The following is a 15581-nucleotide window of genomic DNA, read 5'->3' on the forward strand; positions in this document are numbered from 1 at the left end:
ATGTACAAAGTCCAAACTCTTATTTTTCACACTGTTTCTGTAATCCAGCATTTTAAAAAGACAACGAAGTCCATAAATATATTCTGCAGCACTTCAGGAGCTCCATACTGAAAGTTAGCAAATTTATAGCACAGTCAGTGTCCGTACTTCTGAAGCAATTCAGCACTCACATTCAGGACAGAAATAAACATGAACCACAGGGTCACACTGGCAATAGTGACAGCAGACCACATCAATTTCTTTTCGAGAGTCAAATGAATAGTCAATGTAGAAATTAAAAGGTACTTCAGCAGCAGCAGCTATTTCCTTCATGACTAAACTGATACAAATAGAAGGGTATTCACACTAAAATCCAGTGGAAATCTGAACAATACAGATGAACAAGCACCAAATCTCAGTACTTTATCTGTGACTGGGCCTCAAGGTTCAAAACTGGGCCCAGTATTTTCATTTATATTTATATTTATTTATCAATGAGCTGCATGAAGGGGCAGAGGCCTCCTCAGCACATTCGCTGGTGACACAAAGCTGGGAGGAGAGGCCAACACCAGGACAAATCTCTGTAAATAAGCAATGGGCTAGAACTGTCAAAGAAACACTAAAGAAATTCTGGCAAACAGCCTCAAATATTGACTAAAACATGACATAATGAGAAAATCAAAACCCATTTCTTCCATAGTACATAAAACTGTTATATATTTTATTACATTGAGTATAAAACTGAAACCATCTAATTGCACATGGGAATTTCAACTTTGTTTTTAACATTACCAGCTTGATTTAAAAAAACACTGAAAATTGATGTTTCATATCTGGGGAGCCTTAACATGTAATATCTTAGCAAAAACATTTAAAAATCAGTGATTAAAGCATGCCAACTTGTAATCAAAAAACCACCATGATTTTGTGGTAGAAAAAATTATAGCAAGTGCCTTTTCCCCAGGTATCTCTTTTTTTAGTTTTTATGTCATTACATATCATTGTGTAAAACCATCCATATCTTTTAGAAAGAAAATTAATGAAACTAAAATTAAATGTAGCTAACTTGTAACAGCATTCTGAATTCAGTGCATCTTTAGCATATGTGGAAAATTAAAGACACTCCCCAGTCAACTACTTTTTTTCTGAAGAGGATGATTTGGAAACGAAACTATTTGATACTATTGTTCCCATCAGCCTCAAAGAAATACTAAATATTTAAAACATTCGAAAGATAATTTATCAAAATATATTTGACTAAATGTTGAGTGTTCTTATGGTATCATATACCATATCACAAAAGTCACAAGGAGTATTCATTTCCCAGATGTCCTAAAATGCTTATGAATATGCAAAATTATTATTCTTTTATGGGAGCAGAATGCACCATTTGCATTTAAAAAAATTTGCAAGGTTAACTGGGAAAACAGCATTTGTTTTCATATCATATAAAACCAAGGATAACCAAAGAAAAGCAACATCCAAGCAACTGTCAGATTAACTAGGGAGATTTGGGAGCATGATCCTCTTCCCACAAACGAACACAAGTCAGCAAAAAAAAAAAATCAAACCTCTTTTCCAATGACATAATGAAGAAAAGCAGTCGGGGAAGCCACAAGTTACAGGTTTGACTTACAGTCTGATTATGCCTGCATGATTAGAAGTTAAAATGCTAAGTACAAAGTACTGCAAATAATCTACCAAGATCATAAGAAACACTTACATATAAGGTCTTAAAATTCACATTTCCCAGCATCAAGTATATATAAACTAATAGCAGTATTCCCACCTAATGTGTGCATAAAGGTCTGTAGAGGCTCCCCTTTCAGAATTAAAACTCAAGGTTGAAATTTGAGTTTGGAGCACTGATATGGTTACCTCATTATTGTAAAAAGCATGAATCCTGGCCATTCAGCACAACCACCTTAAGACAATTACATGTTTTCTCAAAAATTGCTAGGGATTTTCTACAAATGATGCCAAAATGTATTCATTACACAGCCCACAATTACAGCCTTGAAATATAAAGCAGACAGAACATGGAAAAACATTTCATCTAAGAATCACTAAGCTTAAATAACACCAGCATCTCATATTTAAGACTATTGTAACTCTTTCAAGAAAATTATTTCAGTTTGACTATTGAGACTTCAGTGAAACTGACCGACAACCCTGCAGAACCAAAATAATTGGAATTTACTGGTGGCTAAGAGATCCAAGCAGGAAGAGCAGGTAGCACACGCTGCCTGACCCCACGTTTGTCTGCAGCTCCAGCAGTTCAATACACAGAGCCAATCCTTGGTTTTGCAAAACTCCTATTCCAACCCACTAAGTGGATGTTTCTTCCAGTAAAAACTTTGTGTTGCACTCAGCTACTCCTACCTCACTGCTTCTGTCTCAGAATGCAGAACATAAAGCTGAACTTGGGGAAATCCACTGGGATCTCTCAAGTGCCAGGCTAGCACAGGAGGAACTATAACACTGTTCTTGGGAAGATGATTAATTATTCTCCCTAGCACCAATACCAAAGTGAATACGTTTCTTAAAAAGCCATTTTGGAAAGAAGTTACCCTTGCTCTTAAGAGAGGTCTTAATATTAACAGGGTCTCAAACTCGGGGAGATAATTTAAAAGATCTAGTTTATGTGATTGCGAAATGTCAGCAGAAATAACACAAAAGACCTCACAGCTTTTACAAAACAAAGAAGCAATCGAGATAAACCAAAACAAATAACCCACAACCCTGTCTCCTCAATCTCAACCTAAACACTTGATCAGACCACCACACCTCTTGCTGCAGGAGTAAATATTTGAGTATCATGCAGAGCCAGGATACTTCACACAACTGCTCAGCTTGCCTCACATGGTGACATTTCTAGTCGAGTTTCATGGAACTGTACAGTCTACATTCCCCTCACATTACTACAATGTAGAAAAATCCTAAACATTTGGATTTTCCTGATAAGTTACTATGTATTTTCAAGAAATTAATTTTTCCTCTTTGAACATGTCATCTTCTTAGAAACGAAACCTAACCAGATATTCCAGTCTTTTTTACCATTTTATTACAACATGCTGGAGAACTTTTCAAGACAAGTTCATCCTTTTCTTGCCCTCCTCCAAACAAATTTGTAACACCTTGACAATATTGCAGATCCTGAACGTCATCTGCTGTTTAGCCAACTTCCCAGATAATAAAAAACCACATTTAATGAGATAAAGCTTTTCATTAATTATAAATAGTCTGAAAATTAAACTTTCACCATTTATAAATCCAAGTACATATCCTCATTCTAACTCACAGTTCATAGTCAACTCATGAAAAAGATCCATTAATTAAAGAAAATAACATCAGTAATTGTTGCTGATTTAAATAATGCGGTGCATCAACTACAAGCTACAGGTAGAGCTAGTTTGCAAATATTCCCTTTCTCAAAAACAAAACAAGGCTTGGAAAATTTCCTGATAATACAGTATTTAGTCTCACACACATTAATGAGTTTCACTGATCCTGTGAGATCTTTGCTCATAAAGTGAACAAGCATTGGTAAAATTAAATATGTAGATAAGTACCTGCATTATTAGGGTCCAAATAAAGTAGGTATTAGGGGCATGAGGGAACCCACATTTGACTCTCCAGAACAAGAATTGTTTCATCAATCATCCATAGCCAACCTTCAAACAGTTTTCCATTTACTAATCACAAATTTGAAGTTGTTTTCAGGGAAAAACTAAGATAAAACATTTCATTTAAAAGCATATAAATGCACATCACATCTTTGCAGCTACTGTACTTTACTGGTTTATGCCTTTTACACTAAAGTCTCAAATTTTAACCTTTCTTTCACCTGATTATGACTTTTCCTGAATCTCAAATCTATGTCCACCCTAAAACGTGTCAACAATTTCTCCTTTTTTGATTAAATCAGTCTCTTTCTAGCCATTCCACTATCTGCAATCCTTAGGCATTCTCTACCCATCTATTTCTCAACCACACCACATCCTGTTCTCTGTACTGAGATTATCCTTTCACCCACATGTTTTTCACCCAGCCCTATCTGTGCATTATCTCTCTCACATCACACATTAGCTTCTTAACCTCACTTCCAAGGGCACTGCTGGCTGATCCCCGCTTATTACCTCATCATGCCAAAGGATTATTGTTGCTTCACTTGAGACACCAACACTCCCTTGTACTTTTCAACAAGTATTTCCTGCATTCTCTCAGGTTGTTTGGGTGCTCATCCCCTGCCCACATGACAAAGGTCTGCCCACTGGCACCCTTGGCTTGCCAGGCTGAGCAAGGAGCAGCTCGGGGGCCGCAGCTGCGAGCACTGCCCAGCCCCTGTGCTGAGCAACACCAGCTGTGCACAGCCCTCACCGGGCACCAGCGCTGCGTGACCCAGCCCCTGCAGGACCCCCAGGGTAACTGCACTGAGGATGCTCTTCATACTGACTTTGTGCAGAATGCTGCACAACACAAGGACACGGTGTGACTAACAGCATAGGTTCTATGTAAATACAAACATAAAATACACTCCCATGATTGATTTCAAATGTCAAATACCCTAAATATTCCTCTAATTGTGACTGGCATCACATAAATACAGGGGGAAAATGCAGGACAATTAGATGCTATAACAGACAGCTGAAGAACACCTTATCTATTAATCATAAGGATTAAAAAGTATTGGATATTATAAATATTGCAATTTCCTCTTCCAGAGTATTCCCCTGCTGTAGAGACAGCCAACTGCATTGGAGCACAGGTGTTGTCCGGGGTTCACAAACATCAATTATTTTCCCACTCACTGCCACAAAAAACCCCGTGCCACCTAGATCAAATGCTTATTTGAAGACATTATTAGAAAATATTATTATTATTGATCTCCTCTGAAAGAAATGAAGCATCTGGGGTAAAGACAAAAGTGTACAAGAAGCACACCCATATTCAAAGAAAACGCCCTCCAAGTACTCTACCAACCAGAATATACAAAGTGAGGTTTTCACACCCACTCAAATTGGGCATCGACCATGAGAAAGAATCCAGCAATCAAATGCTTTCTTTACAAAGGATTTACAATGCAGATGGAGATCCAAAAGGCACACCCATCTTCATCACCTGCACTCACATCTGGTTACCTCAAGCATGCCAAAAGTTAAGGCTCCCTCTCAACTCTCCAGTGCAATTGATGCCATATTTCAGAAGTTCTTTAGTACTTAAATAAGTTCTTTAGTACTCAAATCCAGTGGATGTAATGTCGTTGTACAATACTGAAAAAGTATCTTTTACTTAATATGGAACTACAAAAAAGCATGTTGTACTATTTCTTGCGTGCCAGCCAGGGAGAAGCGATTCACACAGTACTCGCCTCTGGAACAAACATTTGTGAGTATTCAATTCACAGCAACTATACCAGCTATTACTTAGAAAATTAACTCTACCCCCTCCAAAACCAGGATAAAAGTGCACGGGTTACTTTCACCGTTTTAAAACACCATTTTAAAACACATAAAGAATAATAAAGTCTTCTACAAATATTGCTACAATATTAATTTGATTAAAACAAATGAAGTATAATCCAATTGTACAACACAACTAACAGGGACAAAAATGTTTATTTGCCCAAGTTCCACATTAAAGCCCAAGAAAAATTCAGGTCCTGCTTTTTAGCTCACAGTAAGACTGCATTTCTCCTTCAAAAGATGTAAACAGCAATAAAACTACAGGGAAATGTACAAAGCACAATGCCAGAAAACAGTTTAATCAGTCCAATGCCCTGTTCGTTGCAAATGACAAAGCAGAAGCAGAGTTCTGACAAAAAAAAAAAAGGTATTCGTGAATCTTGCATGTAACTATTTCAAATTTCCACACAGTAGAAATTTTCAGAAAACTCAGTGCACCTACAATTCAGCTCATTATAAAATGTAATACTCCTTCCACTTTGCTCTTAGACTAGAACTTGTAGCTGAAAAAAACCCCAGCAACACAGAAACTTATTGCAGATAATTCCATAAACAAAGTCAGTGCAGAGGGTCTGCATTTTAATGAAAACCAGAAGGCTTTTATTAGTATAATACTTTTTTCCCCTTCTTGTCCCGTCCAGCTGAAGCACTGACATCCATCTGAAGACAAACCTCTAAACCTTCTGCCAAGACAGCACTGGGACTGGGGTACGTAAACTCACTAGGGGCAAAATGAAACAATCTGACTGGAATTTCAGCTTTCACTGAACAGTTTGTTCACCATTACAAGGAAAAAGCTGAACATATCTGGACTTCAGGGAATTCTTTTCTCTACCAAAATGAACTGAAGTTCTTTAAAAAGTATGCACACGTGTTGCATGAACAATGAAAATTTAATCTGAACAGTGTCAAGTAACTTCCCCTCCACAAAAAACTGTTACTCAATCACTAGCCTTACCAAGAACACTAAATAGTGCTCTGCAAATGTAAGGACTCAAGTGTTTAAAGATACTATATTAACAAATGAGGGTCTCACCCAGATCAATCCAGCGTAAGAACTAATAAAAATACAACACTAATTAACTTTTAGATATCAGTACATCTACAGCACCAGTGATTAATCTACACAAGCAATAACAACAAACCTTCTGTCTTCCAGCATTTTCCTGCAAACAGCTGAAAGCACCAATCATACCTGCTGGGGCAACCCTCAGCTCATGAACACATTGCCAACACACTTTTATCTTCCCATGATTTTTTCCATCACAAATTCTGAGGGATTTGCCACTCCAGAGATCATTATTTTGACAGATACACATTTTAAAGAACTCCTCAGCTTGGCTGAGATAAAGATCCTGCAATCTCCAATAACCTTTTTACTATTCTCACTCAGGAAATCAAATGAGAGCTGCAGCCTTTAAAATCTTGATCCAGGCAACTCTCAGATTTTGTACTGTCAACAAGGATACTGCATACATCCTTTACAAGACAGCAATACTTTTCCAGTGTTCAGAATTTCCAGATTACTAAAGTCCCATGTATGTTTGTACAAGATTCACTGAAAAGCATATACACTTCCAAGTCTGTAAACAAGTGGAGCCATAAATAAAAACACATGCCTTTCTAATAGATATCAGATGATAAAGCTTTCAAAACTCAAAAAAACACACTTTCTGAACAGACAGTCACAGGCACATGTATGCAGTCTTAAATTATGTTCAACATCAAATCCAAACTGATAAAGTCTCATGACAATGACACACCCCTTCCTGGAAAAAACAGCAAAAAGGTCAGATGTTTATGAACCAGACAATTGCTGGAAAAATATGGACAAACATTTCCAACTAAAACTCAGTACAATTGTTTTCACACCAAAGCCAGAACTAACTTCTTTCAATAACCAAGTATTTGATCCTTACATAACTTTCTAGTTGGAACTCTCAGGTCTTCCCAAGGCTGAGGTGAGCCACACAACACACAGCCTGTGAAAGACTGGAACCTCCCAGCCATCAGGCATTTTATCCAGCATGTCACCCAAGCCAGGGGAAACGTGTAACCACCGCATGCACCTGGAAAACACTGTAACCTTATACTGCAGCCACAAGACACATTCCGTGCCCACATCTGCAGCCCACAGCAGCAGGAGTACCCACTGAAGAGAATCTATACAGAGGGCTGTTACCATCTTTGGGTTAAGTTGATGGGGAAATCTAGGGAACAAAAAATAGCCACATATTGTCTTTAACAGAGTATATGTTAGCACACTGGAAAGTAAATGTACAAAATATTAAGATTCAAAAGCACCTAAGAATTTCCATATGGGATATGGCTTGACATTTAGAATTATTTACAGTGGTTTTTAATGTGTATTAACAATGCTAGTAACTACATAACCACATCCACATTAACAAGAAAGGTTTCTCAGTTTCAAGAGAAAAACTTTTTTTGTTTTGGAAAAAACCTTATATTTAGCTAAAAATAAATTTTCTAATCTAGTGAACAAAAATACAGTAAATTACTACAACAGAAGTATGCTACATAATAGTTAGCTACTTTTTGAAGCTAACTCATATTTACATTCTGTGGATGTTTTTCATATATAATTACACTTGACAACTTTTAAGATTAGGCAACATCATCACATGATTTATCTTCTACAAAAAAAGACTAAGATTTTAAAGCAAGAGGAAACAATGTCTGAAAGCAGCACTGAAAGCATAAGAAAATTTTTAACAGCTTTTGAAAAAATACTGATGCAACCGAGCTATTTAATATTTTTAATAACAGAATTAGGGTTTATGCACAGAATGAATTTTGTTTAAGGAAAGATTAAAAAGAGCACACCACCAAATATACTTTGATCTTTCTTTGGTCCAACACAACTAATTTCTAAAATACTACTCTACAGTGCCAGTGGTTTCTTAATTATAAAAGATGGTGTGCTTCTGGCCCCAAGGAGCTCACAACAATAGTATCATTAAATCTTCTATAGCCATTTCTTTTTAATCATGAAATCTCCACACAAAAAGCCCTCAGCAAAATTTCTGTTTTAAATATTTATCAAGAGGTGAGAAACAGATGGCTAGACTGGTTCTACAGACTGAAAATGTTCTGACATGGTATTCAAACTCTTTTTCTGCCAACTGCTATTAAGGAGTTCACAGGGGTTGGAACAACAGAACGTGCATCCAAAGTTAAAAATTATCCTTCCTGGTTGTTTTTTTTTTAAAGAGACAACACAAACTCTTTAATTTCCAAAGAAGCCACTTCAGAGTGCCAATCACGCTGTCTCCTCTCATTACACCAAGAACTTCATTATCAGCTATACTACAGTCTCCAAAGCTTAGTAAGCCTTTAGCATCAAAGCAAATGCACTACATATTCGATTTAACAGCACAATACCCCAAGATGGCAATAACCAGATGTATCTTTTAAATATCCTGTGTTAATGCTATTTGTACACTTCACGCCCACCACAAAAAGAACTCCAGATGTACAGAAACATATACACTGAACAGATGCTCATGCTGAGAAGATTCTTAAACATATCACAATCTATCATTTTTATTTCCAAATATTTAAAGTTACTGAAGTCCACCCCAATTTTAGTCCCATCTATCTATTCTTGCCTTGGATATTGCAGCACAGTGTGATAGAAGTCAGGGCACTTTATAAAGCAAAAACGCGAATCTAACCACAATTTCAATGTATAAACCCTTCTACTGCTCATGAGGTGAACATAAGTGCACAGTATTTGAAAAAAGCACGACAAACTCCAAAAAGTTAATTCTGAAAAGTATCTGTATCTAAATAAACAGCAGCAATTTTCTATTACTAATGAAGGGCAGCAATGCTACTTTTCAATTATGTGCCACCTTTCTTCAGATGATTACTGCTTAACAAATGTTTTCTAAGAGGAAATTATGTATCAGAGATAGGAAAATTTGCACCCAATATTAAATTACATTTCAACTGAATTAGACAACACTTTCCTGTGCTCTCTACGCTGCTCTAACCCTTAAGAGAATATTATACAAAGCAGTTCACCAAAGTATCTTGCGTCCCCTGTGGTCATACCATAAGGAACATGCTACAGAGTAACCACCAAGATACACACACCAATTAGAATAAAACTATTTGCTGAATACTACTTTCAAAGCATAATAAAATTTTTATATTGTAGTAAGAAAGCAGAAAAGGAGAGCATATTTCCCACAGCACAGAAAATGTTGTGGAATTAAACAGTTCTAATCACAGGATGGCTTGATTTGACATTTATTTTGTTATTATTGATTTACATTATTTCATACAATGCTATCAAAAGAAACACAACAAAGATTATGCTTTTTGGCCAAGACACACTGAAAAGCACCACGTGCTTTAATCTAATCAAGACATACACATTTGGTACAATGCACACTCACTTCAGAGAATGGTGGTGTACCTATTAAAAAAAAATCTTGCTTGGAAACAAACAGCTACCTAATTAAAAGAATTAGAAAATACTGGCCAATCAAAGAAAATCTTTCCTTTGTCCTGTCCCTGATGTAACCATTTAATTAGCATATGTATCATTTCAATAACAGAATTGCTATATTTAATAATTACCACATAAAAACCAGACATTAGTTGCTTTCCTTATCTCCTAAATTTTCTTCTGGCTCCTTATTTGTTTCTATATCCATCTATGCTCAGTTTTTTACTGTATCCAAAATAGTACACAGTATAAAACTCCACAACAATTTAAAAAAATCCTCAGAACTGTGAATCAGCATAAAATATCAAAAAACAGCATGAAGAGATACAACTTAAGAAGGCAGAGTTAAGGAGACATTAAAAAAGCATGATACAGAATCATCAAATTTGCTTCAATGAATTAACGAAGCATATATACATAAGTGTAAATGTTTCTACAAATTGTGATTTAGATACCAGACTCAACCCTTTATGAGCTGAAAGCACTAATGAAGGAGAGCTTTAGGCACAGTGAGGTGTCCAGAAAACCTGAGCAGAAGAGGTTTTCTTTTCTCTGCAGCTGGGGACAGAACACCTCATGCCCTGCTGCCACCAGCAAACAGAGCAGCTCAGGCTGCTCCTGAAGCTCCACTGATGCTCACAACAGGGAATGATGGGGGAATTGCTACACCAGAACATAAATATGTCCAAGAATTTATTTTTATCTTGTTCAGAGCGCTCTTTGAAGACTCGCAATACTGCTTTTCCTTGTGTTTTTTAACCTAGATTTAAGATAATTCTTAATGAATTTGGTTCTGTGCCAGATCTCCAAAAAGTAATTTTTACTTGCCCAGCACAAGTTGTTACAACAATTAAAGTTTCATGCTTTTTACAGTAAGTGAAGCACTGAATATTCCTCCAGCTAAAAACTGGTTTGATTCATAACATAGTAGATTGTTTAAAGTATGGCTAAATTCAATTTAAAAAAAAATTAAAGGTATCCCATAATGCAAAAACTTGAATTGTCAGTCTAGTTACATAGTTACAAACAGACCATTTTATGCAGGAAGTTACCTCAGTGTAGAGTTGCAGGTCATTTCCAGGTATCAAGCAAAAAAGACATTAAATTTTGCTAAAAGAAAAGTATTGCAGTAAAACTTTTAGCTTAAAATTCTGGCATTATTTCTTCCAACTAATGCATAAGAATTAGTGACTTAAAAGAAAAGAAGTATAGTAGGTCAAAATAAACTTCAACTAGTTTCACAACACCATGAGTTAAATGCCTGTCATTAAAAGGAAGTCTGGGGTCAAAATCCATCTTTTTCAATATGTTTCTTAAACGCAGGACAAAGACAAGCACTTTCACACAAAACTGACCACAAGACAGGGTATAAAACCTTCGACTGTCATTTACAAGAGTATAAAACCTTCAACCGTCATTTACAAGCTGAACAAAAAGAAAAGAAAAAAAAATTAACAACTAAGAGGCTGCAAAAATGAGCAGATCTGAGTAAGCTAAAGCTCTGTTTTCTAAAGCAATACATATTTGAGTGCTTACAGGCAGCGCTCACTCAAATGCCAACCCCACTCCTCTCAAGGGGCACTCACCCCTCACCTGAAATTCATACAGGCATGAGCTGCACACACACTCTTGTGTGGCCAATATAAATCCCAGCTTTTACTTACTCCTCACTGCCAATGTCTCAACAGTTTTAGATTTCAGGCCTGCTACAGCAGCGTCATCAGTACTTAAAAAGCATATTTTGTCTGAATTCTCAGCATGCCTACAAATCCTAGTAAAGAACAAGGTACTATGCAAAACACTGAAGTAACCCCTAAATACTATTAAATCAGGCTTCTCCGCGTAGTACACGTGATGCTATTACATCTTCATTTTGCATAATCAGACACAACTCAATTCAGGTGGCTTCAGGAGCTCCGCGGGCGCTCCCAGTCCCGCGCCCCACCCAGGCACCCCGCCCGCAGCGCCGCGGCCGCCCCGGCTCCTCGGGCAACCACTTGTCTGCGTGCGGAGCAGATCCCGGCTCCTCTAGAGACTGGCGGCTCTGCACTACAAAATACCGATAAAGGTATTTCATTCAATGCTAAAAAAAACCAAAAAAAAAAAACCAAAAAAGCCCAAAAACCACCTGTAATGCTAGCTCCTGATTAAGAATTCCTGGACCAGACTTCAAGCTACAACGTTTATCTTTCTGTATTTTTTTTTCTTAGCACAAGTCTCTGCTTCACAATTTTTAAAAGCAAATAAATGCAGGGCAGGCGGCATTTAAACGTGGGGACGTTTAACACTCCTTGGTACTATTCTATTTCACGCCTAAGCATTCCCACGATCAGCGTTAGCTCCGGCAGCAGGAAGCCTGGCAGAGGAGATCCAACACCCCGCCACGGCGAGCAGACACCGCCGTGCCCGCTCCGCCACTCCCCCGGGAGAAGCCCCTCTGCGTCCCCGGCACGGCCAAGGAGCCTTCGGAGGGAAGAGGGGAGCTCTAAGGAAAGAGCCAACGCGAGACAGAAACTGCCTGTCTCGTTGCTGCCAATTTTCGTATTTAAAACAAACACAATGCCGTGTTAGCCAATATTCTGCGGTACTTTTAGAGACAAAGCTATACAGTAGCTGCGTCTAGTTCGGGCCGGCAGCTGAAAACGCTTCGCTGCTCCGAGCAGCCCGGCGCTTCTCGGGAGAGCAGCAGTAGTGCCGCCGCCCCGAGGCTGCCCGGTGCGGGCCGCTGCCCGAGCCGTGCCGGGACCCCGCCCCGAGCCGTGCCGGGAGCGCAGCGAGGGCCGCGCCGGCGGGCCCCGAGCGCGGCGCTCCCCGGCCGCACACAAAGCGCCCGTCCCGCCGTGACCGCGCCGGGCGGGCGGAGGGCGAGGGGCCGCCCCGGGAGCGCCATGGCCGCGCAGGCGGCGCGCGCACCGCACCCCGGACGCGGCGCTCCCGCCCCGCCGCGGCCCCCGGCCCAGCGCCGCCGCCCTCCGCCCGCGCCGGACCCCCGCCCCGCCCCAGCGCCGAACAAAGCGCAGCGCCTCGGCTCCGGCCGCTCCGCGCCTCCCCGGGGCAGCCGCTCGAGCAGACAAGGGAAGGCGGCGAATCTCAGACACAATGAGAGGCGAGCCGGGACTCACCCACAGCTCCGTGCCCCAGCTCATGGCTGCTCCGCGGGCAGTGCCGGCTCCGGCAGAGGCGGGGATGAGGCGTCGGGCGCCGGCCGGACAACGGGGCCCCCTCAGGCAGCGCCGGTGCCCTCGGTCACTGGGGAGAGGCGGCGGCGGCGAGGAACGACGTCGCTCCCAGCTCCAGCTCCAGCTCCGCCTGGCTCGGGAGGGGGAGCCGCGGAGGAGACTGGGAGAGGGGCGGGTCCGGCTGGAGCGGCGGGGCCGGGACGGGAGCGGCCGGCGCTGCTCCGGAGCCCCGAGCGGCCGCGGGGCGAAGGTGTCGCGCCCGGAGCGGCCCCGCGTTGTTACTCATTAACGAGGCGACGGCGAGGCCCCGAGGCTTTGTCCTGGCCGGCTGCGAGGCCTCTCCGCCTCCCCAAAGCGCTGAGTCACGGCCGGCAGCGGCCCGGCCCCGGCTCGCCCCCTCCTCACCGGGCACCGCGCCGACACACAGACGTAAACAACGATTTTTGTATTGTTTACATCACAGGTCTATATGTAAATCACAAATTGAGATGGTAGGAAAGGTGAGGTGCAAATTTCTGCAAATAGAAGTAAATAGTCAGAATTTAGAGCATTTATTTAGAGGAATGTAACAAAATCAAATGTTTTCTGGTAATTTGCAGACATTTTAGGAGAAGGAAACTACAGCCTGTATCATGGGTACATTAATACAATATTTAGCTACTCAGTAGCGCTTAAAAAGCCTAATTTTAGCAATGAGAGGTTTTCCCAGGACAAACAGGATTCCTTCTTTCCAGGCAGCTCTCCCTGAAAAACACCTTTACAAACACAAAGGTAAAGCAAGCATCGGGATGTTCCAGAGATTCTGAGTAACTTCACAACCTCCTGAACTGATTGAGAGGCTGCTCTGAAATACTCTAAAATAGGACAAGTGTTCGCACAGCAGCTCTGGGTGTTCCTGCCTTTTAAGAGCACATGTACACGATAAAGAGGAGCAACCAAAAGATATTCCAGAGCAGGCTTTGAACAAGCTAGCACCAGAATAGGAGACTATCACTGTACCAGAGCACTACTGCAGTCTGGCTAATTATTCATCTTTGGAGGTTAGCAGTTAGACTTGGGAAATCAGGGTGATTGGAAACTGTACACAGTAACATACTGTTTCTGGGACTCAACCTAGTGTTTCTGCAGGCATTGTGATTCTCATTTTGTAGATAATTAGTACAAAATCTGCCTCAAAGGATGAAGAAGATTCCAAAAAGTCAAGTGCAAGGCCTATTTCAGTACATATTTCAGTAGTTTTATTAGTGTTTGAATTTAAATATGGGCAAAACTATTTTCAAGATTGCTTTCTGATTTTTAGTTGGCTTTTAACCCATACTTCCAAAAACACATACATACATATATGTATCAGGTGCATACATAGAGATGTGCATTTCACCTTTACTTACTTAAAAGTCAATCAGTAAAGATTATAGATCACAATAAACTTCACAGATAATGAATTTGGAGTTAAGAGACAAAAAGCATTTAGACAAATTATTGCAAGATTTGGAATTCATGAACAGTATATTAAGACCATGTGACTGAGACAAATTTTTAATTCATTGAAAATGAAGCAGGAGTCTTAGCAGCATAATACTTACCACTTCAGCTTAGTGAGAAATCTTACACCATTCACTGTTACCCCCTTTTCCTGCTTAAGCAAACTCTTGCTTTAGGAGATTCCCATATAAATTCTGAGCTCTCCTCCCATTTAACAGTTGAGGATGTGAGATGAGCAAGCTGTAAAACAAGGGGAAGAGTCTACCACATCTCTGTGGGACATTACCAGAAACAGAAAAATGAATCACTGAGAATTGTGACATTGTTTCCATTATCAGGGAATGCAATTGACCCTAAGCCTAGAAATAATTAAACAAATATTACCCTAAATATTTTTACTCTTCTAGTCACATCCTTAAAATCATCATTTGGAGGAGGGGATGCAACCAAAGGGACTCAAGAACATATTAAAGACATATTCAAGTAATGTTAAACGCAGCAAAGGCTTCATGATAAATTGAATAGTTCTAGTAGCCTCGTGAACCACTACCTTCTTCTGATAAATGATGACAACTTATTTTTAGCTTAGAAAATTTACTTTTATATTTAGATGTTTCACCCCAACATTGACTCATTAATGCAGGCTTTAAAGAAAACTGCCCAATTCTGCATTTGGACTGAATCCACATTATTCTAATTACTACAGTAGTTGTGTATTTTGTTAGTTCTGTTCCCTTTTCAACAGAATCTACTTGAGTTTCCAAGTGTACCTAAGGATATTATCTTGGCAGAAAAACAATCTGAATCATTAATTTGGAGTGGCAGAAAAGCTGTCTGGCACTCCCTGTGGGCGCACTTTCTAAAGACAGAAGCAGCTTAGCTTTCCACTGCCACAAAACTCAGCAGGACCAAACAAATTACTTCCAAATATCTCTGTCTCAGTGTGAGGTGCCATTAATCCTTTTCTCTGCTAGCCAGCAGTCTCTTTGTCATATTAAA

The 15581-nt window shown here is 39.9% G+C and overlaps 1 protein-coding gene across 3 annotated transcripts in view; it reads right to left on the reverse strand.

Moving 5' to 3' along the window:
* FNBP1L (formin binding protein 1 like) overlaps positions 1-13376 on the reverse strand; it is a 50495-nt gene extending 37119 nt beyond the window's left edge. For 2 of the 3 annotated variants that reach the window (XM_064719891.1, XM_064719889.1), the window contains exon 1: positions 13044-13376. In XM_064719891.1, the coding sequence (XP_064575961.1) occupies positions 13044-13067 (24 nt within the window). In that variant the 5' untranslated portion in view covers positions 13068-13376. Of the gene's footprint in view, positions 1-11585; positions 11704-13043 lie in introns of those variants that run through there. The other variant, XM_064719890.1, reaches the window with a different exon arrangement.
* Positions 13377-15581: the final 2205 nt, after the last annotated feature.

This window comes from Zonotrichia leucophrys, chromosome 8, assembly GCF_028769735.1.
Source record: "Zonotrichia leucophrys gambelii isolate GWCS_2022_RI chromosome 8, RI_Zleu_2.0, whole genome shotgun sequence".
NCBI lineage: Eukaryota > Metazoa > Chordata > Aves > Passeriformes > Passerellidae > Zonotrichia > Zonotrichia leucophrys.